The following is a 21,299-nucleotide window of genomic DNA, read 5'->3' as shown; positions in this document are numbered from 1 at the left end:
GCTCTAGAGTGCAGACTCAGTAGTTGTGGCGCACAGGCTTAGGTGCTCCGCGGCATGTGGGATCTTCCCGGACCAGGGCTCGAACCCGTCCCCTGCATTGGCAGGTGGATTCTTAACCACTGGGCCACCAGGGAAGCCCCAGCAGGGCTGGTTTTATTCCTGTTTTACAGTCAGAAAACAAGAAGTGCAATGATTTGTCCAAAGTTTCACTGCTACTTAGGATGAGTTTGGACTTGAACCTGGTGTTTTAACACAAAGTCTGGTGTAGTAACTAAATTGCCTTCCTCCTTTGCCTTTCCCAGGGGGGAACATATGGTGAGACATATGGTGAGACATATGTCTGGAGAGGTGATCAGGGGCCAGGTTACAGAAGGCCTTGAGTTTCAGGCTTATCTTCAGAGTTTGGACTTTATCTCCCAGCTGGGAAAGTTTTCTTAAGCTGTTTAATAAAGGATAAATATTAATGATATTTGTGAGGGATGGTATAAATTTAATTGCATATTAATATTTATTTAAAATAAACATATGGAAAGTAAGTTTAATTTTAAGAAGCGAGTCAAAGACCCAGGAGTCAAAGGAGTCATCTCTATTGGACTCAGAAGGTTGTTCACCAAACACAACTTGATGCAACTCTGTAGTCCAGCCACCACGCTAGATGCTAAGGACACAGGGGTGACTGAGATGCAGGTCATTGTCAGGATGAATTGAGATTGTGTAAGCAGCCAGAGCCAGCTCAAAGTTTATTATTGCCATCCCGAATAACAGAGGATATGTGTTTGAGCCAAAAAAGCCCTTGATGGCAGCACCTCAAAACTGCAAAGGTGGAGGCTTCCCTGGTGGCGCAGTGGTTGAGAGTCTGCCTGCCAATGCAGGGGACATGGGTTCGTGCCCCGGTCCGGGAAGATCCCACATGCCGCGGAGCGGCTGGGCCCGTGAGCCATGGCCGCTGAGCCTGCGCGTCCGGAGCCTGTGCTCCGCAACGGGAGAGGCCACAACAGTGAGAGGCCCGCGTACCGCAAAACAAACAAACAAACAAACAAAAAAACTGCAAAGGTGGAGCTTCAGTTCAGCGGAGGTTCTTGGGTTGAAGCCCCTGCAGCAGCCCTTCAGCCTTTCTTCCCAGATCATCCCAGAGCAGAGATGCATCTGCTGTTGGCAGATTGGACCACAAGGATGCCTACTTAGAAAACAGAGCCCGCCCTTGTACATCAGTAGCTCACAGTACTGTAAGACAGAATCCAGGAAAAGCAGGATCATCTTGCAGGGGTTTCCTAACAATATCCCAGGAAGAGCTTTATACCTTGGGGGGAGGGGCAGGCATCTTCCTATTCCTATCACTGCCATGGCCAGCCATGGTTACTGATGGGAGTCTGAGTACCCCTCTGATGTGTCAGGAGTAGATAAAAGGTGGAGAACCACAAATCGAGGTTATCTGAAAGTTGTTTGGTCCAGGAAGGGAACTGGGCCATTAGATCTGGCGCTATGGAATAGGAATTAGAATTGTTTTAGTATGACCCTATGGATTAGAATTAGGAGAGATATTACCTAAGGAAAAACTTTCTAACTGCCAAGACTGGACTTCAAAGATAGCACGAAGGTGTCTCGAAAGACAGTGAGTTTGCTGACACTGGACGTGTGCAAGTAGAGGTAGCAGAGATGATCTAGACAGGTGCTTGGACCAAATGGTCCCTTTGATCATGAGATGCAATCCTATTTATTGGGTGATGTCAGCCAGTGCTGTTGATATTAAGGAGAAAGGTTTCAGGGACTGGAGTGATCAGAGAAAGATGTTGGATTACTTCATCCTTCAGTGTATCGGATCCCTACTATGCTGGGCACTGTTCTAGGCACCGAGGATACTAGTGGTGAAGACAGACAAGATTCCTACCTTAAAGGAAGCGGAAAGCAGAAGTACAGTTAAGGGAGAGGGAAAGGAGGCAGGAGTTAATTAAGGACCACCTACTATATGTGAGGCACCATTAGATGCTTTTATGTATTTCCAGTTCTTTCAACAAGCAGCACAGTAGCGATTATTTGCACTTTGATAGAGAGTGAGAGGTAAAGTGACTTACTAGGCTTGTATGGACACAATGAGCTCTGCGGCCAACGTACATTTTAAGAGAGGGCAAACGGATTAACCTTTAAATGTCAGTTTCCTTTTGTGTAAAATGGGGATGACGGTATCTACCTCAAGGACTGTGAGGATTCAATGAGCTAATGAATGCCTACAGAGCGCTCTTGAGACCTGGCAGGTAGAATGTGCTTAGAGGCTGCACAGCTAGTGATGGCCGGTCCTGAATTCGAAGCTAGGACTCTCCAGATTTTCTCCCCCAGCTTGGAAAGGCTTTGGCTCCGGGAGAGGAGTAACCCCGCGGTCCCCAGCGGCCCAACGCTCTAGGGCTGCGCGTTTCCCCGATTCTCCTCTCCCCGGTCCCGCCCCCCTTCCCCGGTCCCGCCCCTTTCCGCTGGCCGGACGTCCGGTCCGCGTGCGCGCGCTCCTGAGGCCTCGCCTGCCGTCCGGGAGGCACCCAGTGAGCGCCTCTGAGACTGGGTGAGCCGCGGCGGCCAAGGCCGGGTCAGAGGCCCCGGGTACGTAGAGCGCCGCACGGGCAAGTGGGAGCTGCCGGGCCCGGGGGAGGGGCGGGGCGGGCGGCGGCTCCCGGGGTTGCATTGCTCTCTTGGGCGCCCAGGCCACCCCGCCTGGAGAGCTGGGTCCACCCCAGAGGTATTGTGTCCCGGCGCCGGGCTCTGGGCGCACCAGTCGCGCTGCGTGGTGTAGCGTAGAGTACGCGCCTTTCTTTCAAGGCTTGGTTACAGTTTATTGAGCACATACTATTTTACCTCCATGGCTCATTGCCTTGACAGCAACCCTACTAAGTAAGGTGATGTTTTCCCTGTTTTACAGCTGTGGAAACCGAGAAAGGTTTACAACTAGAAGGCGGTGGAAATTGAATTCAAACTCTGGTTCAGTCCAAAGCTACTGCACTTCAGACCTTTGTGGTCAGATATAAGTTTGATTTTTGAATCCAGCCTCTGCCACTTCTAGTTGTGTGATCTTGGGTACCTTTCCGACTCTGCTCATACGAAAAATGGGAGTCATGGAGTTCCCACTCATGCATTGATGAAGAGGGCAGCCCGACCCCCTGCTTTTCTCCGCCTCCCAGCTTCCCAAACGGAGGCGTTGGCGCCTCTGGAGCTGAGTTTGTTTACGAAGTTTTCAAAGATGTTTCTCTCCCAGTTATGGGGAAATTGTCACCCGAATGAACTTTGACGTTAAGTCCTAGTTTTAAAGTTGAGGAAATGGAAGCCTTTGCATGTGGTTTCTTTGGGGGCCAGCTGTGCAGATTTTGCCTAAGTAAATCAGATGGATTTGGCAGGGTGCAGACAGGCCTGGGGACACGATGAAATGCTAGAGATCTGGCTGATGATAGAAAGTGGACAGGCCAGTTGGGGTGGTTCTTCCTTAGAGCCCTAAATTCCCACCAGATCCTCTTCTGTCTTTCAAGCAAGGTCTGAATGTGTCCTCCTGGGTAATCTGGTTAAAGGGTTCAGAACCTCACTTAGTACCTGTGCCTTTAGGGCTGAAGGCAGGCCAGCAGTAGCAGTGAGCTTAGCTTTGTTTTTTTTTTTTTTTTTTTTTTGCGGTACGCGGGCTTCTCACTGCTGTGGCCTCTCCCGTTGCGGAGCACAGGCTCCGGACGCGCAGGCTCAGCGGCCATGGCGCACGGACCCAGCCGCTCCGCGGCATGTGGGATCCTCCCAGACCGGGGCACGAACCCGCGTCCCCTGCATCGGCAGGCGGACTCTCAACCACTGCGCCACCAGGGAAGCCCCTTTAGCTTTGTTTTGAAAACTACCCACTCTCCCATTTTTTGATTGCAAAAATTTTTCTCTGAAAGTTTCAAAGGATATGATTTCTGGTTAATTGTAAATATTGACATTTAAAAAATAAAACTGTTACATCAGGCACTTAAATCTGCAGTGGAATCTAAATACCATAGTGATTTGATTTCCCTCATCCTTTGAAAAGAATACATGAACCAGTTTTTTTTTTTAGATATAGGGGTTTTTAAAAAATATAAATTTACTTATTTACTTTTGGCTGCGTTGGGTCTTCGTTGCTACGCGGGGGGCTTTCTCTAGTTGTGGCGAGCGGGGGCTACTCTTCATTGCAGTGCGCGGGCTTCTCATTGTGGTGCGCGCACTTCAGTAGTTGTGGCTCGCGGGCTCTAGAGCTCAGCCTCAGTAGTTGTGGCACTTGGGCTCAGTAGTTGTGGCGCACGGGCTTAGTTGCTCCGCGGCATGTGGGATCTTCCCAGGCCAGGGACCAGGGCTTGAACCCGTGTCCCCTGCATGGGCAGGTGGATTCTTTTTTTTATTGTATTTTTTTATTTTTGGCTGTGTTAGGTCTTTGTTGCTGTGCGCGGGCTTTCTCTAGTTGTTGTGAGCCAGGGCTACTCTTTGTCGCGATGCGTGGGCTTCTCATTGTCATGGCTTCTCTTGTTGCGGAGCACGGGCTCTAGGCGCACAAGCTTCAGTAGTTGTGGCACGTGGGCTCAGTAGTTGTGGCACGCCGGCTTCGGTAGTTGTGGCTCGCAGGCTCAGTAGTTGTGGCACACGGGGCTTAGTTGCTCCACGGCATGTGGGATCTTCCCGGGCCAGGGCTTGAACCTGTGTCCCTTGCATTGTCAGGCAGATTCTTAACCACTGTGCCACCAGGGAAGTCCACCAGTTTTTATTTAACAGTTGAAATTTTACATTGTTCCTTTTTCCTCCTTGTACTCATATTTCCACTTTATTTCCTCCACAGAATTTTTTTCTAGTAAAATCAATTTTATGCTCAAAGTCTTTGGTTTGTTGTCCTACTTCTCTGCAACAAAAATACTTACAAAAATTAAAACACTTTTGAAAATTGTGTTGTCATAATATTAAACATTTTCTTTTGGATTGAGTTCAAAAATTGTAAAATACCCAATTGACCACAACAACTAGTTTTGATCATTGTTAAACCTAAGTTTTGTTTAAAATGCTTCTCTTAATAAGCCAAATGGAACTTTAAAAAAAAAATTCATATAGGTGTCCATGTATATTTGCTAGAAAGAGCAGAGCTTTTTTTTTTTTCTCATGCCGTAAGCATTGAAAAAGTTGGTTCTTGTAAATAAATACAGAGGAGCTGAAGACATTTCGTTGTGGCAGTAATACTCAACTCTTTGAACATCTTTTGAGTTATGGGCCAAAAAATCACCGTGATGTCAATTACTAATGACTTGTCAGCTGACAGTTCTTTTAGCTCCTCCTTTAACTTTACTGAAGGCAAAGGTTTAGAAAGCACCGGACTCAGCAGGAGGATTTGTCACATGGTCACTATAAACAATCACATTCTGGGCATGAACACTTATATATTTTGAATTGCCCCTTTGAGGTGCCAGGGGTATTTTGCACCGTGGAACAATGCACCCTAGTAAAATTTGGCGTGGGTGGGTCGTTACACCTTTCTGGGAACCTGGGGAAAGAGAGTCTGCAGCATGTTCCAAGGCTGATCTGTTCTCATAGGGAGACACTTGGCAAACCGAGTTGAAATTCATTCCTCTTAAACCACGTTTTTGTGTCCCTTGGAAAATCTTCGTGCCTCCCCCAGTATGAAGACCACTTGGAACTACGGTGGGCAAATACCTAACTTCTTTTACCTTCCATTTCCTCACCTTTAGAACGGGAGTAAGTAAGAACTGACTTCTTTGGGTCATTGTGCTGCTCAGATGGGATCCACGACGCCCAGGCGCGTAGGGAGCAGCTCAGACGGTGGGTGGCAGCTCTTACACTCCAGTCCCTGCCTGCTGGGAAGCTTGGCTTCCTAGGCGCTCCTTGCCTCGGTTTCCTCATTTGTGAGCCCAAGTATCTCAGTCCAGGAATGTGGGGGTGGGAAGTGATGTGGAAGAGGTTTTGTGATTGTCACAGTACGCTTTCTGGAACAGATATGTTCTTATTTTAAAATAGTTAATGTTGGGTTCCTGCTTACCCATGAGCTGGACATTTTGCTGTGTGCTTTATGTACAGTATTCAGCAGATATTGTTTGAGGCCCTTCTGCTCATCGGGCCCTGTTTTAAGCACCTTGAATTCAATAGTGCTCAGCTTCTAGGGAGAGAGGGAGATTACAGTAAATAATCACATAGACATAATATTTGAGGGGTGATAAGTGCAGTGAAGAAAATGAAACACGAGGGAAACAGGGGTGCTATTTTACATATTCAGGGCAGTCTCTGATAGGGTGACAATTGAGCGGAGAAGGGGGTGAGCCGTGCGACCCTCGGGGGAAAGGGCCTTGTGTGTGGAGGGAACAGCGTGTCCACAGGCCCGAGGTGGGAGTGCCCAGCACGGTCAAGGAGCAGCAAGGCCGCCAGGGTGGCTGGAGGGTCTCAGTCGAGGGGGAGAGTGGTGGGTGCCTGGAGAGAATGGAGCTGTGTCTGTCAGGAGGCCCCTACGGGACTCTAAGGACTGGGCTTGAAGTGAGACGGGGACCTTGCAGGGTTTTGGCAGAGGGGTGACACTATCCAACCACACTAGCTGCTGTTAGGACAAACAGACTGTCGGGGAGCAAAGGTAGCAGCAGATCACTGAGGCTGCTGCCGTGATCCAGGAGCGAGATGGTGGGCGGGGGGGGAGGGGCCCGGGCGTGTCTGTCTAGGTGGTGAAGCTGGAAGGTAGAGCTGGCAGGGGGCGTGGGTGAGTTGGATGAATGTTGTGAGAGAGGAGCCAGGAGGGTGCCAAGGGTTTTGGCCTGAGCAACTGAAAGGACGGAGGTGCCCTTCAGGGAAAGGGAGTAGACCGCAGTCACCGACGTGTCACACGTTGAGTTGGGGAAGATGAGGTGATGGGGGCATATGGTGGTACCTCATTCAGTCCTGACGAAACCCCCGTGAGTAGTCATTATTAATTCCATTTTATATGCAAGGAAATAGAAGCCCACAGCTGCGAAGTAAATTGCCCGAGGCCACCTGGCTGCGATCCCAGCCCAAGCCCCTGTGACTTCACAGCCCCTGAGATTTGGCATTCCCCGTGATCCTTTTTTCTGCATCAACGCCAGTGTTGTAGTCCAGTCCAAACGACCTCCCTGTCCACCCGTGAAAGCTCCCTGGAGTGATGGTGTGTGCCTGGAGAGGGCTCTAGAAGAAAGACCTGCTCCCTCCCTCCCTCCCTTCCCTTCCCTTGGTGTTTGTTGGTGAGGGCCGAGGGAGAGGGAGGGAGAGGGAGGCTGACCGCCAGCACCTGCTCTGGGGGCTCCCTCCAGGTCACTGGCAGCCTGGAGAAGGAGGTGGTGACTTAATAGGCCCAGCAGACGAAGAGAAGAGAACTTGGACCCAGGTTTGAACAGCAGCCTCTCACCAATAATGATAGATCAGGAGCCAGGAAACTGTAGATAAAAATAGCACTTATCAGTTAATTGGAAAACAGTATATTTTTGCAACCACTGCTTCCACAAGAAAATAATTGGGTCCCAAGGCAGGGAACAACTCGTTTTCATGAATGATTATATTGATCATTGGAGCAACGTGGATACATCCCCTTTAGAAAGCAATTCAGAGGAGAAGCGTGTTGCTGGTCAGACGCGCCCAGGGTGAAATCCTGAGAGGCTGCAGAAGGAGGAGGAAAGAGGCTGGAAGTTAATGAGGGAGCGGGCCCTGGCTGGGCAGGCCGGTGTGGGGCTGGATTGGGAGATGCGAAACAAGAGAACTCGCTTCCAACCCAAGTCCTGAGCTCTCCCGAGGGAGGGAAGAAAGTGTGTCCATTCACATATCAGTTCCTTACTCTTTTTTGTAAAAAAAAAAAAAAAACAACCCACATTATTTATTTATTTATTTTTAAATACTTATTTATTTATTTATTTTTGGCTGCGTCGGGTCTTAGTTGCAGCACGCAGGCTTCTCTCTAGTTGTGGCTTGCCATGTGGGATCTTAGTTCCCTGACCAGAGATCGAACCCACATCCCCTGCACTGGAAGGCGGATTCTTAATCACTGGAGCACCAGGGAAGTCCCTCCGTTCCTTATTCTGCTTGAACCCACTGGGTGTTTTGTTTGTTTGCACTTTTCTCCTGGAGGAATTTACTAGCAGTGAGCAGCATGTTCTTACGGAAAGAGGAGCAGGCGGGGAGCCTCCCCTTTGCCACTGACGGGAGAATGTGACCCCCAAGTAGTTCCCATTCCCTTTCCTGCTTCTGGAGTCATTCAGTCATTCATTCTACGCAGAGTTATCAAACACTCTCATAACAAGAAGGGAACATTGGTTGAGGGTTCCTTGTGTGCTAAGTACTGTTCTAAGTGCTTTGCATGTATTAACACATTTACTCTTCATGGCAACCCAGAGCAGGTGTCCTTAGCTCCATTTTACAGATGAAGAAACTTAAGTCAAAGAAAGCTTAAATAACGTGACCAGTATCACTCACCTGGTGAGTGACTGACAGACACTGGACACTGGGCTAGATGCTAGAGACAAAAGGGTCCAAACTGGACACAGCTTGTGACCTTGTGGAGCTTATTTTATCTAACACGTAGTCACACAAAAGTACAAAGCACAGTGGGCACAAGGGAAGGAGAGGAAATGAAGTGGTGAGAGATGTCAGAGGCCTGATGTGGGTTTGGGGGGTGGACGAGGCTGCACCGAGCGAGGTGGCCTGCTTCCTCGCTGCTTTCAGGTCCTCACTCAGAGTGACTGCTTTGGTCCCTCGTTTAAAACAGTGACCCCCGTCACTCTTGATGCTCTCCCCCACTCAGCACCGCCACACGTATCGTGAGCTTTTCAATGATTTTTGAGCCAGATCAAGAAGAGGATATCAGGGCTTCCCTGGTGGCGCAGTGGTTGAGAGTCCGCCTGCCAATGCAGGGGACACGGGTTCGTGCCCCGGTCCGGGAAGATCCCACATGCCGCGGAGCGGCTGGGCCCATGAGCCATGGCCGCTGAGCCTGCGCGTCCGGAGCCTGTGCTCCGCAACAGGAGAGGCCACAACAGGGAGAGGCACGCGTACCGCAAAAAAAAAAAAAAAGGAGGATATCAAAGGTGGTCACTTTTCTGGTAGGTGCCTGCAGAGGAGCTACGGGACAGGTCTGCGTGGGTTTGGGTGCCTGACTTCGAGGCAGCTGGGAACCTAAACCTTCGTTACCTCCTTGCCGAGCCTTAGGGGGACAGTGGGCTCTCGGTCAGTGCGGCTCTTGGGCAGCCCCATCCCCCACCCTCCCCAGGCCCAGGGTGAGTACCACGTGACCGCTCTCGCTCACCTGTCAGTGCTCTGTTACTGGCTGGTTCCATTTGTTACTGTCTGTCTCTCAACGTTTTCCTGCGGGACAAGACCTGTGTTTTCCTTTGGTTGCTGCAAAGCCCAGAGGAGCTCATTCAGCGGTTCGTGAAGGAGTGAGCTATGGAGGGGCTTGTCAGATGGGAACAGCTGTTATTTGTCCAGCCCCTTTAAGCCAGGGCCCCACAGCTTCCCCGGGCATGTGCTCCTCCATCCCCTTGGCCTTCCTGGCAGAGGCCAAGCAGCTGTTAGTCTGTTTCTACAGATGGTCATCCAAGGCCCCAAGAAGGGAAGATCTTCATTGGGTTACCCAAGGAGGCTGGGGCAGAATTGAGCCTGGAATTTATCTCTGTGCCCTGGTTGTTGTCCATAAGATCCGGCCCCCTATTCTGCAGAGGGAAAACACCAGTGTGATCATCAAGAAATAATTATTCTTTGGCCCCAAATTGATTTGCCTACAGACGGATGCGCCATCCTTATTTTGTCTTAATCTAAATGTAAATTAATTTTCCATTCCCGGGGTACATTAAGGCAGGGGTCTAGACTTGGAGTTAGGAGCCCAGAATTCCATCAAGGCTCTGCTTTTAGTTGTGGTCCTGGGCAATTCCCTCCTTCTCTGGTCCTCAGTCTTTACCATCGTAAACAAAGAGTCCATCCCAAGCCCTGTTGCACAGCAGAACTGCCTGGGTGCCTCCACCCCCCCACACCAAGATCTGATTCAGTCTCGAGGCGGGTCCTGGTCCTGTGTACAGGAAGGAGGTGAGGTCTGTTCGGCCACATGGTCTTACAGGCCCCCTTACCCAACTCGGCAAACCTGGGTGACCAGGTGACAGTGGCTTGCTTTCATCGATGAGGGGTCAGGGCCTTGTGGAGAACCAGCCCTTGCCCCTTCCCTCAGCTGCGGCCTGTTCTCAAGATGGGTCTTCCGCAGAAGAGGACCCAGTGCTTTAGGGACAACAGGATGGAGTTTGGATTTAAAACGCTGGCGCTGGATATCCCATTTCAAAGCTTCACCAAAAATAAATAAATAAATAAATAAATAAATAATAAAAAGGGAATTCCCTGGTGGTCCAGTGGATAAGACTCCACGATCTCACTGCTGAGGGCCTGGGCTCAATCCCTGGTCAGGGAACTAAGATCCCACAAGTCGTGCGGCCCAGCCAAAAAAAATTTTTTTTAATTTTTTAATTAAAAAAATTTTTAAAAGCTTCAGCTGAGTGGATGAATTTTTTTTTTTTTAATCCCCGCAAGTGAACTCTATCCTTAACTGCTCTTTTGTAAGCTGGAGGGAGACCTACCTGGGGGCAACTCCAGTCTCAGAGAGATTGAAGAGAAATGCCTTGTAAACGGTTTAATAATTTAGTTAGATCTCTCCATCTGGATGATGACTCTGGTGGATATTTTCCTCTCTCCTCCCCGGCTTCCCTGGGTGAGAATGAGCGCGGGCAGATTTAAACATCTAGGTTGGTCCCCCGCCACCCCAAGCCACCCACCCACTCAGCCCACACCCGAGCGGCTGCCTCCCCCTGTCGTTTGTTGTGTCCTCAGGGGAAGCAGACTCATTTCAGTATAAGCTCAAGCAAAATGTAATTAGGACAGTAAATCTGCTGTTTAACAAGAAAAAAAAAAAAGTCCTAGGACAGAGTTCAGGGTCCTGGAAATCCTTCCTTTGATGCTGAAGGAAGGATGGGAGAGACCTGGCCTTTGATTTAATTTCTCCCAGTTTGGGAACAGAGTCCAGGACATGGTAACCATGTTTACTGAAAATGCAACACGGCTTAAAATCTACTGTGAGATCGTCTGAGTCTTCAGGAATGGGGACCTGACTTCATGAAAGTCTTTTTTTCTTTCCGTGCCTTGCAGTATGACTGACTCACAGCATCCGTCCTGCACCAGCACCCTCACCTCCTTTCCTGGGCATTTACCACGTCAGTGGCAGTGCACCAAGGGCTGTAGATGTGTTTTCTCAGTCAGTCTGCACAACAGCTTTAGGAGGCAGGTTCTGTCATCTGCATTTTACCCCCATTTTATGGATGAAAAAACTGAGGTTGAGAGAGGCATGTGACTTGCCCCGGGTTGCACAGCATGCAAGTGGAGCAACTGGATTTGAAGGGGTCTGTGCTCCTAGCCTCTGTGCTGTATTGCAACTGCCCAGTCTGAGAACCGCAGATCACCACGCCAGGATGAAGGCTACCTCCCCACCAAGCCTGTTTTCCTTCCCTCGTTCCTTCTTGGCACGATCCACACTTCTCTAAACCTCAGGCTTAGTGGCCACTCAGCCAGTGCCTCTCACTGAGCTCCCCACCTGGGCTGCTTCTTAGATGAGAAGGAGGGATTATTCCTCTCAGTGTACACCAGTCACCCAGGCCGGCCCCAGGCCGGTGCTAGGGTGTGGCAGGCAGGCCATTTCCTCCCCATGAGCCTCAGTGTCCCAGACTAGAAAGTGGAGGCTGGGGGCATCTGGAGAGCGCCTTGGATTCACCCCAGAGGGACAGGTGTCCCTTTCCTCTGGGGAGCTTGCCTGCCGTGGGGTACGGCAGCCTCCAGAAAGCTCACCCAACCTTGCTCTGCCTGCTCAGCGTTTTGATTGCTAAATTTATACAGTGTTAGTTTGCCTTCTTCATGAGTGTCTTTAAAAGATTATCGGAGGCCTTTCCTGAAAGAGTTTTCTGTCTCGGGTGGGCCCTGAGCCTCCCAAGCTCAGGCCTTGGCTCTGCCTGGCCAGGCCATGTCTCCCTCCCCTGCCTTCGCCTTGCTGTCCCCCAGCCATTTGGCTCCACACTGACCAGGCCTGCTCTGTCCCACAGGCAGGTCCTCCCGGCGTTCCTGTGCGGGACCATCGCAACCCCGGAGCTTGGCCTCCGGTGACCTCCCTCTTTCCTAGGAAGATGTTCCTGGTGGGCCTGACGGGGGGCATTGCCTCAGGCAAGAGCTCGGTGATCCAGGTGTTCCAGCAGCTGGGTTGTGCGGTGATTGATGTGGATGTCATTGCCCGGCATGGTGAGTTGGGGGGGCGGGTTGTACACCGCAGATCCCCTGGGCTCCCTTCCTTCCATGAGGCCTCACCTTTTTATAAGGCCCTTCAAGCCCTCAGGGGAGGGGAGGGCCTTCGCATCAGCCCTGGTCTCCTGCTCCTGCCCCACCCCCACGCTTCCCTCCAGCTCCCCTCACCCCGTGACCAACACCAGGGATTCTGCGCACTCTGCTCTCCTCCCTGCTTTCCCTCCCCTCATCTTGGTTTTGCTGCAACTGGAAGAAGCACCCCTGGGTTCCCCCATCATTTGGCCTCTGGTCACTCAGAGTCCCCTGGCTGGGCTGGAGGCTCCAGCGAGTGACCTAGGCTCCTCTTCACGCCACAGTCGTCCAGCCAGGATACCCCGCCCACCGGCGTATCGTGGAGGCCTTCGGCACTGAGGTCTTGCTGGAGAATGGTGACATCGATCGAAAGGTCCTGGGGGACCTGATCTTTAACCAGCCCGACCGGAGGCACCTGCTCAACTCCATCACCCACCCCGAGATCTGCAAGGAAATGATGAAGGAGACCTTCAAGTTCTTCCTCCGGGGTAAGACCCGGGGCCTGGGACGGCGTGGGGCCCAGACCCTTCTCCTCTGCAGAAAGGTTGGTGGGGTGGGAGGGTTGGGGGAGGAGCTGATTATCATCCAGGCTGTTGAGCTCACTCTGTTCATTGGCATCCTCCATGCAGCCCTGTACCAGCCCCAGAGAGAAATGATGTCCCTCAACTCTTAAGGGAGCTGACAGTTTAATGAGAAGAGACACTTGAGGCTTTTGAGCCATGAACCCCAGGAAGCTGATTTTTCTAGCAGGGGTGGAAGTAATAGTAGCTGGCAAATAGTGGAGTCATAAGACCTGAGTTAAGTCCTGGCCCTCACGGTTTCCAGCAGTGTGACTGTTGAGTGCACCCACCCCTCCTCCGCCTCTTTCCTCCTCTGCATGGTGAGGCCAATAATGCCAACCTGGGCAAGCTCTTAGGGAGGCTAAGAGTCTACGCTGTGACTCTCAAACACCACGAAAATGTAAACCGCAGTCAGAGTCAGATTTGGTGCCGGTTGAGCCGCCTGGGAAGGTAAGTTTGCAGAGTGTAAGGTGGGGAGGCTCTGGGGTGGCCAGGGCCGGTGGGCGTGGGTTCTAAGTGGAGGATAATCCTTGGGGGCTGGGCCTCAGTGGAGAGAGCTAGCCTGGCGTGCGCAGGGACGGCCAAGTGATGAGGCAGGACTGAAGGAAGGGGAGAGTGTTTGAAAAGCAGGGGTCTGTGGCAGCCTTTCCCAAGCCGTACGCCACGGTCCAAGCACGGTTCTTCAGGGTGGCGTTGGGCAGGGCTGACCTGATCTTTACTGTCCAGGATGAGGTCAGTCCCCAGGAGAAGGGGGAGAGCTGAGAGCAGTGGTTCAGGATCAGGCGAGAGGCTGGCCCAGGGCCCCTACAGAGCGGCCTGTCAGCCGCTGGGCCATGGAGCCTCCAGCCCAGGCTCTGGGTTGAAGGCCTGGCTGATAGTCTCCCGTCAGTCACGAGGCTGAGACTTTGCTTCCTGGAGGGTATGGGGGAGGCTTCTTGCTTTTCTTCGGGCTTTTGCACTGTGAGCATGGCCAAATTCTCCCATGCGTCAAGTTCTGATGTACAGAGTGGGGACCCTCTCCCCACTCCTGTCCCCCTCTGGGCAGTACCTCCCTCCATAAGGAAAGGGATGACTTGACAGACATCCTTGATGTTGACCTTCCCCGCCCACCAGCTCTGGCCAGGCAGGAGCTGGCTCCCAGCATCCTCCCTGCTGGACCGGCTTTTGCTCCCCATCTCAATACCTTGCTGCAGGCCTCCCTCCCTCCCTCAAGGGCAGTCTCTGGACTCTTGCTGCCTTTGTCCTGCCTCTTGTATCTGTGCCAAGACCCCTCCCGTCACTGCCCACCCCCTGCCAGGAGCGAGGCCTTCTGTCTTTCATTCCTGCCCTTTCGCGTTCGCTCTCAGGCCAGGCGTGAGTACATCTATCTGCAGGGCTTTGAGGCACCAGTGACTCTCCCCCTCTGAAATTAAGCATCGGATAACGTCACCCGCTCCAAAGTTCTCCCGCTGTGTCATCCACCCAACTTCCCCTCTCCCCAGCCACCACCACTTAAATAAAAGCCAGAAAGCTCCTTTCAGCTCGATAAGGTGAAAAATGGGGACGACAGCTGTGGCTTCCACAGTCCCAGTTTTCCCCTGATGAGTATAACAAATACAACTGTCAGAGTTGGTATAATCAAACGTCAGATAAGATCACCAGCTGTTGGGAGGTCTCCGGGTAGGCAGACGGATGTCTTAATAGAGTCAGGGTGGTTTGCAGAGCTTATCAAGCAGGAGGGATGTGACGGCTGAATAGCCCTTTGCCAGCGAACCATAGAGCTGTCCGTGAGCTCCCGAGAGGGGCCGAGGAGAACGGACAGTGCAGGGAGAGGAAGGGACGGGAGTGGAGCAGAAAAGGGAGGTGAGAGGCCCGGTGAGGATCTGGTCTCAGCCCCTGTTCTGGGCTGGACAGGAGTGGGGGAGCCAGCACTGCCAGCCTCCTTCCTCCAGGGAGCTGTAGTAATAACAGCCATCATCTGTGGAGCAGTGAGTGAGGGTCTGGGTGAGGGGCTGCTGAGGGGTTTACAGGCATTTGCTTGTGTAAGCCTTACCATCTTCCTGTGAAGCGGGCCATCTGTTCACTCATTTACACAGGTGAGGTTTGGTAAGGGGCCCAAAGGGAGACAGTGGTGGCGACAAACCAAGGCGTGTCATCTGAGCCCATCTCGTGACCCCCCGCTTCTCACTGCTCCTGGACCCCTGCCAGCTTTTCCACGCTTACACAGCGGTCACTGGCCTCAAGAGAACTAGGAGCCCCAGGTGTTCCTGGGCGAGTAGCCCAGGGACATGCCCGCGCACAGTGGGTGAGGGTGCCCCCCCTTGGCTGGCCTTGGCTTGCAGTGGGAGGGCTAGTCGGTGCCTTTTACCCCATGGGAGTTACTTCTGTAGTATGAGTCATAACCACCCCCACCACACCCACCCCAGAATCATGCCTGTAATCTCTGGCTGGAGGCAGCCTCTGACGCGGAGAAGCAGCCTCTTTCCCTCTGGGGCTGCTGTGGCCGCCGCCCCATAGGAGTTTCTCGTGGAGAGTCGGCAGAGAGCGCCATGCAGGACCTGGCTCCTGTGGAGAACCTATCATTTTTTTTCTCTTTTTTTGAGGAAAAGTGGGTGAAGTAGGGCAGAACAGGCCCACTTATTCCTGGAAACTCTCTCCAGTCTCCTACAGCTCTGGCTGTGTCACCTCCCTGTTCAGAAATAAGAACTCTTTGGGTTCAAGATCAAGTAAGCTCAACCCTGTGTGACTGCCCCGACCACCTTGTCAGTTTCGCCTCACTCTGCTCGGGGCCTCTGCTTCCGCCAGAGCTGTTCCCCTTCCTGGAACCCTCACCTCCACCTGCTCATTTTCAAGTATCAGAAGTCCTACCCGCTTTTCAAGGCCAATACAGAGGCCATCCCTTCTGTAAGGTCTTCTTGGATCATCCACCCCCAAATGACTTTCTGCAGCATTGTGTTCTGAATGGCATTGGAACTGGCTGGCATTCAACTTATGCCTGTCCCTGGAAGGTCTCCCCCTCTGCCGGGCAGCTCGTGATGGTAGGGGGTAGTGGCTTTGACTCTGTTCCCACACTGAGCACTTAGTCCTGTGTGTGCTTGCAGAATTGAATTTGTGGGTTTCCTGGCCTCCCCCCAGGATACCGCTACGTGATTCTGGATATCCCCCTGCTGTTTGAGACGAAGAAACTGCTCAAGTACATGAAGCACACAGTGGTGGTATACTGGTGAGTGTGTGGCACGGCCTGGCCTGACCGAGGCTGGAAGGAGGACCCCTGGGGTAAGGCGTGTACCTGCAAAATGGCCCCCTGCATTTTGCCCTTTCCCCACAGGGTGGCCAGGAGGCCCAGAGGTTTTGGGGAGCAGGGCCCAGAGCCTATAGAAACTGACCTCTGTGCCTGACCCAGATGTGCCTGGGAGTGGATGTGGGGGAGTGATGGCCCCCAGGTCTCTCTAGTGCTTGGGAAGGGCTCCCCCTGCTGGCTATTGGAGGCACTTCAGCCCAGATGCGCGGGCCCTGCCCTGGGCGACCATGTTCTTATTCATTGGTTCCCTTTTCCTTCCTGCGGCACTTCTCAACTTTCCAAACATTTATTACTTCTCTCAGTTTACCTCTCAACATAAGGTAGTCAGGACAGGAGTTGATATTTCTGAGTTATAGAAAACTCAAGGCAGGGAGTCACAGAATTTGTCCAGGGTCACCCATCGGCAAAATCTATGAACAGAAAGTTGCCGAGAAGGAGCTGTCAGAACCCAGGTAAGGAAGGAGCTTTGTTCATGTCCCCCAGGACATGAAGCAAACCAGAATCCAGGTTTGGCAAACAGAGGAGGATCAAGCTGTCAGAGAAAATGAGTCATAGTCCCAGCGGAGTGAGAGTGCAGATGAGGCTTCAGGGTGTCTCTGCCTTCCAGAAACTTCCTGGATGCCACCCATAAGTACAACAGACACAGAGGTGGACACTTGGCTCTGCAGGTACTTTGGGCACAGGGTTGCTCTCAAGAGACTAATGGTGGGGGAGTCTCCTAGCACACTGGAGGCGGGGCCTGGAGTGCTCAGTGCCCTAAGCATCACCCTGCCCTCTGCCCCAGCGCCCCACTGTGGGTTGGCATTTAAAGGCAGCCTGAATCTGCTGAGCCTGGTGCAGGGACTCAGGCATCCTCTTCGCTCCCCTACTGGCCCGTGTCTCCCCCTGTAATCCTGCAGCCTCTCTGGGTTCTTTGTTCTCTGTTTGTGAAAGACTATCAGCTGAGGCCAAGCCAACTCCAGGAGGACAGAATTCTCTTTGTCTTGGAATTTTAATACAATTGAAACTTTGTACCAAGGGATTAAAAAAAAAAAGTCTTATTAGAGTGTAGGTGAGTAAACAAGACGGGCTGGTTGCGTCTGCAGTCACCAGGTGACTCCACGCTTTCCCTGCCACCTTCCTCTTCCTATGCTTTCCTTTTGCTAAGAGCAGAAATAGCTGTGGCTCCTGGCAGATAATTGCAGCTTTGTAGATTCTGCCTGCTCCCCAGGAGATCCTCCAGCCCCACTCACCAGCCAGAGCAGCCTTTCCCAGGGTCTCGGGTGCCATACATGCCTCACTTTTACCACATGTGGTTGTATGGCTCTTGAGAGATGCCCAAGAGATGAATGAGTGATTATTTGCTTTTTATAAAAGGGATCCACACTTTACAAAAATAAGGACCCCCTCGTGGACTCCTTTAACTGGCATTTGAAATAATATGGGCGTTTACCAAAGTGTGATTATATCAAAATGTGATTATTCACTTTTTCAAGGAGCTTGCCAATTGTGGGATAAATGTTTGGGCAAAAGTTCCCTTACCACAAACAACGTCAGTCTTTTAACCATCTGGAACTATCCCTGAGCTCCAGGAAGGGCTGTCAGAGAGTTCTGCCTTCACATCCCAGGAGGCCCCCGGTCTCGGCCTCACCGTCTGAAGGGTGTGCGCTCACTGGTGGCCCCAAGCCATTTCCATTCTCTCACCCAGACTTTCCCAGCCGCAGATGTGCAGTGTCCCTGACTAGGGTTGGGTATAGTCCTTGTTCTCAGCCAGGCAGGGATTGGCCCCATGACCTTGACAGTATGCTGTCCTCCTAACAAAGGAAATCAGAAGTCCTACCTACTTTCCAAGGCTAGTGCAAATGCCATCCTTCTACAAGGTCTTCCCTGATCAGTCAGCCAGAAATGACTTCCTGCCACGTTCAGTTCTCAATGGCGTTGGGATTGGCTAGTGTTCAGTTATGTCTGTCCTTGGAAAGTCTGTCTTCACATCCCAGGAGGCCCTTGGGTCTAGGCCACAAGTAGGAGGGGACTAAACTGTAGTCATCAAATCCTCCCATCTTATAACTGGGAAAATTCAGGCCTAGTGGCAAAGCAGAGAGACCCCAGATGGCAGAAAACAGCTGCTGCAGCCCTGTCCCACCTTGTTCCTATTGAGGGGCTTAGGCATTCATAGAGATGACCCCGTTCCAGAGGACAGCTGGGCAGTTCCTGTGTAGCCAGAAGCAGGACAGGGAGTTTGCCGAGGAAGGACCCAGGTGGTAATATCAGAGTGCGCGAGAGAGGCATTCTTTGTATTTCCTATGGATTTGGGAGACTGGGTGTTGCTTGGCTTACTGTGCAGTGCTCAGTCCTGTCCCAAGGACCGAGGGGATCCAGTTCTCAAGTCCTTGCTCCTCTTAGAAGCACCGTGGGCTCTGCACATCCCGCTTTATCAGTGGCATCAAGCCCAGTGGCCACCATCTCAGCACAGTCCTTTTGCTCTGAATGTGCAGGACTGGGTGTGGGGAGACAAGGAGAGGGCTCTTTGTGGTGGACCGGGAAGCTGTTTTTGATGCCACAGGCCCAGGCCCCCAGGGGAACTGAAGGAAGTGTTTAGCTTGCAGACACAGGCCTTTCAGTAAAGCTCATCCATCCAGGGATGCAGGATGTAGCTGATTCCAGGTGATCAAATCCTCCCATCTTAAAACTGGGGAGTCTCGGGCCTGGTGGCAAAGCAGAGAGACCCCAGGTGGCAGAAAACAGCAGCTGCCCCCTTTTCCCTCCCCATTTATACTAAGGGGCTCAGGTAGCCCATAGTGCTACTAGGGTGCTCACAAAGAGTGGGGTGTGGTGGGGGGAGCCCATGAGCTTCCAGGGCTGTCCACCCCTGTCACACGCCATTGGGAGGGAGGCCGGGACCTGCGATGTCTGAGCAGCCCTTCTGCCTGGTCCCTAGTGACCGAGACACGCAGCTGGCCCGGCTGATGCAGCGGAACAACCTGAACCGCGACGACGCAGAGGCCCGGATCAAGGCCCAGCTGCCCCTGAAGGACAAGGCCCGCATGGCCCGCCACGTTCTAGACAACTCGGGCGAGTGGAGCGTCACCAAACGCCAGGTGGTCCTCCTGCACGCTGAGCTGGAGCGCTCCCTGGAGTACCTGCCACTGCGGCTCGGGGTCCTCACAGGGCTGGCCGGCATCGCCAGTCTCCTCTACCTGCTCACCCACTACCTCCTGCCTTCCCCCTAGCGGGACCCTGCAAGGCAGAAATTCCTGGGTCTCCCATCTCCTCAGAGGCTGAAACCAGGTAATGAATGCATCGGGTTTCCTCCCAACCCATCAACACACATACTCTGGATCTGGGCTGGAGCCCTGCACTGGGCCGACCCTTCCTCGGAGCACATCCTGTCCAAGGCAGAGAAACGGCCCTCTGTCAGCAGATGCTCCTTCCCACCTCCCCCAGCGCCCCTCCCTCTGGAACAGTGTCCATCATGGGGTGAGGAAGCAGCAGTGGTAGACTCTTGTAACTTTCTTGTGGGTGGGGGTGAGGAACACCTTCATTGGCCGTCACCAGTGTTTAAAGCTGGGAGGGTCCCTGGGCTTGAACCCTCTCCTAGCACGTGCCCCGTCACGGCCAAACCCCCCTGCGTGGACCATGGGAAATCAGTTTGGACCAAGGGCTGCCTTCAAGCAGGATTCCCCTGTAGATTGAAGCCCTTGGCCAGGAGCCAGTAACAATTCCTTTGTGGGTGATGCTGTAGCAGGGCAGAGGCCAGGCTGCTTCTGGGATGACCCACTGTCGCACCGCACCGTGGCATTTCCCTAGCACTCCCTGCACCCTGCTCCCCGCCGCCTCCTACCACTCTACCTCCCTGAGCTCTTGCTAGGCTGCACGCGGTGCACCAGGCTGTTTCTGGCCTCTTTGCCTTCACCTTGCTGCTCCCCAATCTGGAAAACCTTTTTTTTCCCCCTACAACTGGCTACCTTCCAGCTCAGGCACCATCTGAAGCCCCAGGCTGGGTTAGGTGCTCTGGGATACCCCCCGCCCCACATTTTACCTGAATCCACAGTATAATAATCAGCCAAAAACTGGTTAGTCTCTCCTACTAGAGTGTAAGCCCTTTGAGGGCAGGAACTATGTCTTATTCATCTGTGTTCCTGGTGCAGAGCCTGACTCGCCATTGGTGCTGAATAAAGTGTGTTGATCTGAAATGCCCTGTGCTGCCTTTGTTCCCCCAGCATCACCGACTGACCGAGGTTCCCAGACTTGGCTGATACCATTGGGGTTAAACTTGGCCTCCTCCCACACTAAGACCTGTGCTCCTCACTTCCCTGGCCCCAGAAGGTACAGTTGCCTTCTGACTTCTTCTGGGGCCCCAGGAGGATTCCAGCCAGGTCCAGATGTACCTGTATGAGAGGTGGGTGGAGGTGCTGGAGCAGCCTCACATCCACATACTCCATCTTCCTTCCCCAACCCAATTAGACCAATGTAGACATCAGCTTCCCCTTGCCAGAGCCGGCAGACCTGCTGATGTGTTGATCCTGCGGCCAGCAGCCTATTAAGACCAGAAATGAGTGTGACAAATGCGACTGCTGTGGTGACCATACTTAGTGCCCCCTTTCCCAGAGCTGCTCATACTTCAGAGTAGCTCATTAACTCACTGCAAGCCCGCGGGGGGCAAAGACTGGTAAGGTGGTGGCAGGCTGTGGGGCGACGGCCAGGGCAGGATGAGAATGGCAGAGGGCAGCCGCTTCTCCGGTTTGAGACCTGGCAAGAGCAGGTAAGGGAGGAAAGGCATGGACCCCTCCCAGTGCCCTGTTACCTAGTCATTGAGAAGATGGCGCTTCGTGAAGGCGTGACATGCCGGACGCTGCTGGATGTTTGACACCCGGAGGTAACATAGCATTGATTATTCTGATTCCAGGCCCAGAGGGATGATCTGATGCGGGTCAGAGCCAGGCTTCAGAACTCTGCCCACTGTGTCCCTGGGCCTGCCTGGAAGGGGCAGACCTGGCATCGCTCTGGCCCACTGGGCTTTGTCTCCTACTCATGTGACCTCTTCATGATGCTTATGTCAGAGAACAGCGAAAGCCCTTTGCAAACTATAAAGTTCCAGAGTTATTTTCCTCCCTGACCTA

The 21,299-nt window shown here is 52.6% G+C and overlaps 1 protein-coding gene across 8 annotated transcripts; it reads left to right on the top strand.

The window, feature by feature from the left end:
- Positions 1-2,497: 2,497 nt before the first annotated feature.
- Positions 2,498-20,372, top strand: DCAKD (dephospho-CoA kinase domain containing). Of its 8 annotated transcripts, none has more exons than XM_082605141.1 (6): positions 2,498-2,589; positions 12,174-12,285; positions 12,645-12,848; positions 15,503-15,625; positions 16,035-16,122; positions 19,118-20,372. In XM_082605141.1, exons 2-6 carry the CDS (start codon positions 12,174-12,176, stop codon positions 19,407-19,409), a joined length of 819 nt encoding a protein of 272 aa, XP_082461267.1. In that variant the 5' UTR covers positions 2,498-2,589; the 3' UTR covers positions 19,410-20,372. The 8 variants fall into 8 exon arrangements, with proteins under 8 accessions (XP_082461267.1, XP_082461266.1, XP_082461271.1 ...); XM_082605140.1 differs by having other exon boundaries at positions 12,170-12,285; XM_082605145.1 differs by having other exon boundaries at positions 2,499-2,589; positions 12,093-12,285; positions 15,560-15,625.
- The last annotated feature ends 927 nt before the right edge of the window (positions 20,373-21,299 follow it).

This window comes from Mesoplodon mirus, assembly GCF_964341445.2.
Source record: "Mesoplodon mirus genome assembly, chromosome: 18".
NCBI classification, from domain to species: domain Eukaryota; kingdom Metazoa; phylum Chordata; class Mammalia; order Artiodactyla; family Ziphiidae; genus Mesoplodon; species Mesoplodon mirus.
This window is presented reverse-complemented; position numbering and strand designations above follow the sequence as displayed.

Coding starts and splice junctions, on each gene's coding strand:
- DCAKD (XM_082605141.1), top strand. CDS start 12,174: ATGTTCCTGGTGGGCCTGACGGGGGGCATTGCCTCAGGCAAGAGCTCG. Junction 12,286..12,644: donor GGATGTCATTGCCCGGCATG/GTGAGTTGGGGG, acceptor TTCACGCCACAG/TCGTCCAGCCAGGATACCCC. Junction 16,123..19,117: donor CACACAGTGGTGGTATACTG/GTGAGTGTGTGG, acceptor CCTGGTCCCTAG/TGACCGAGACACGCAGCTGG.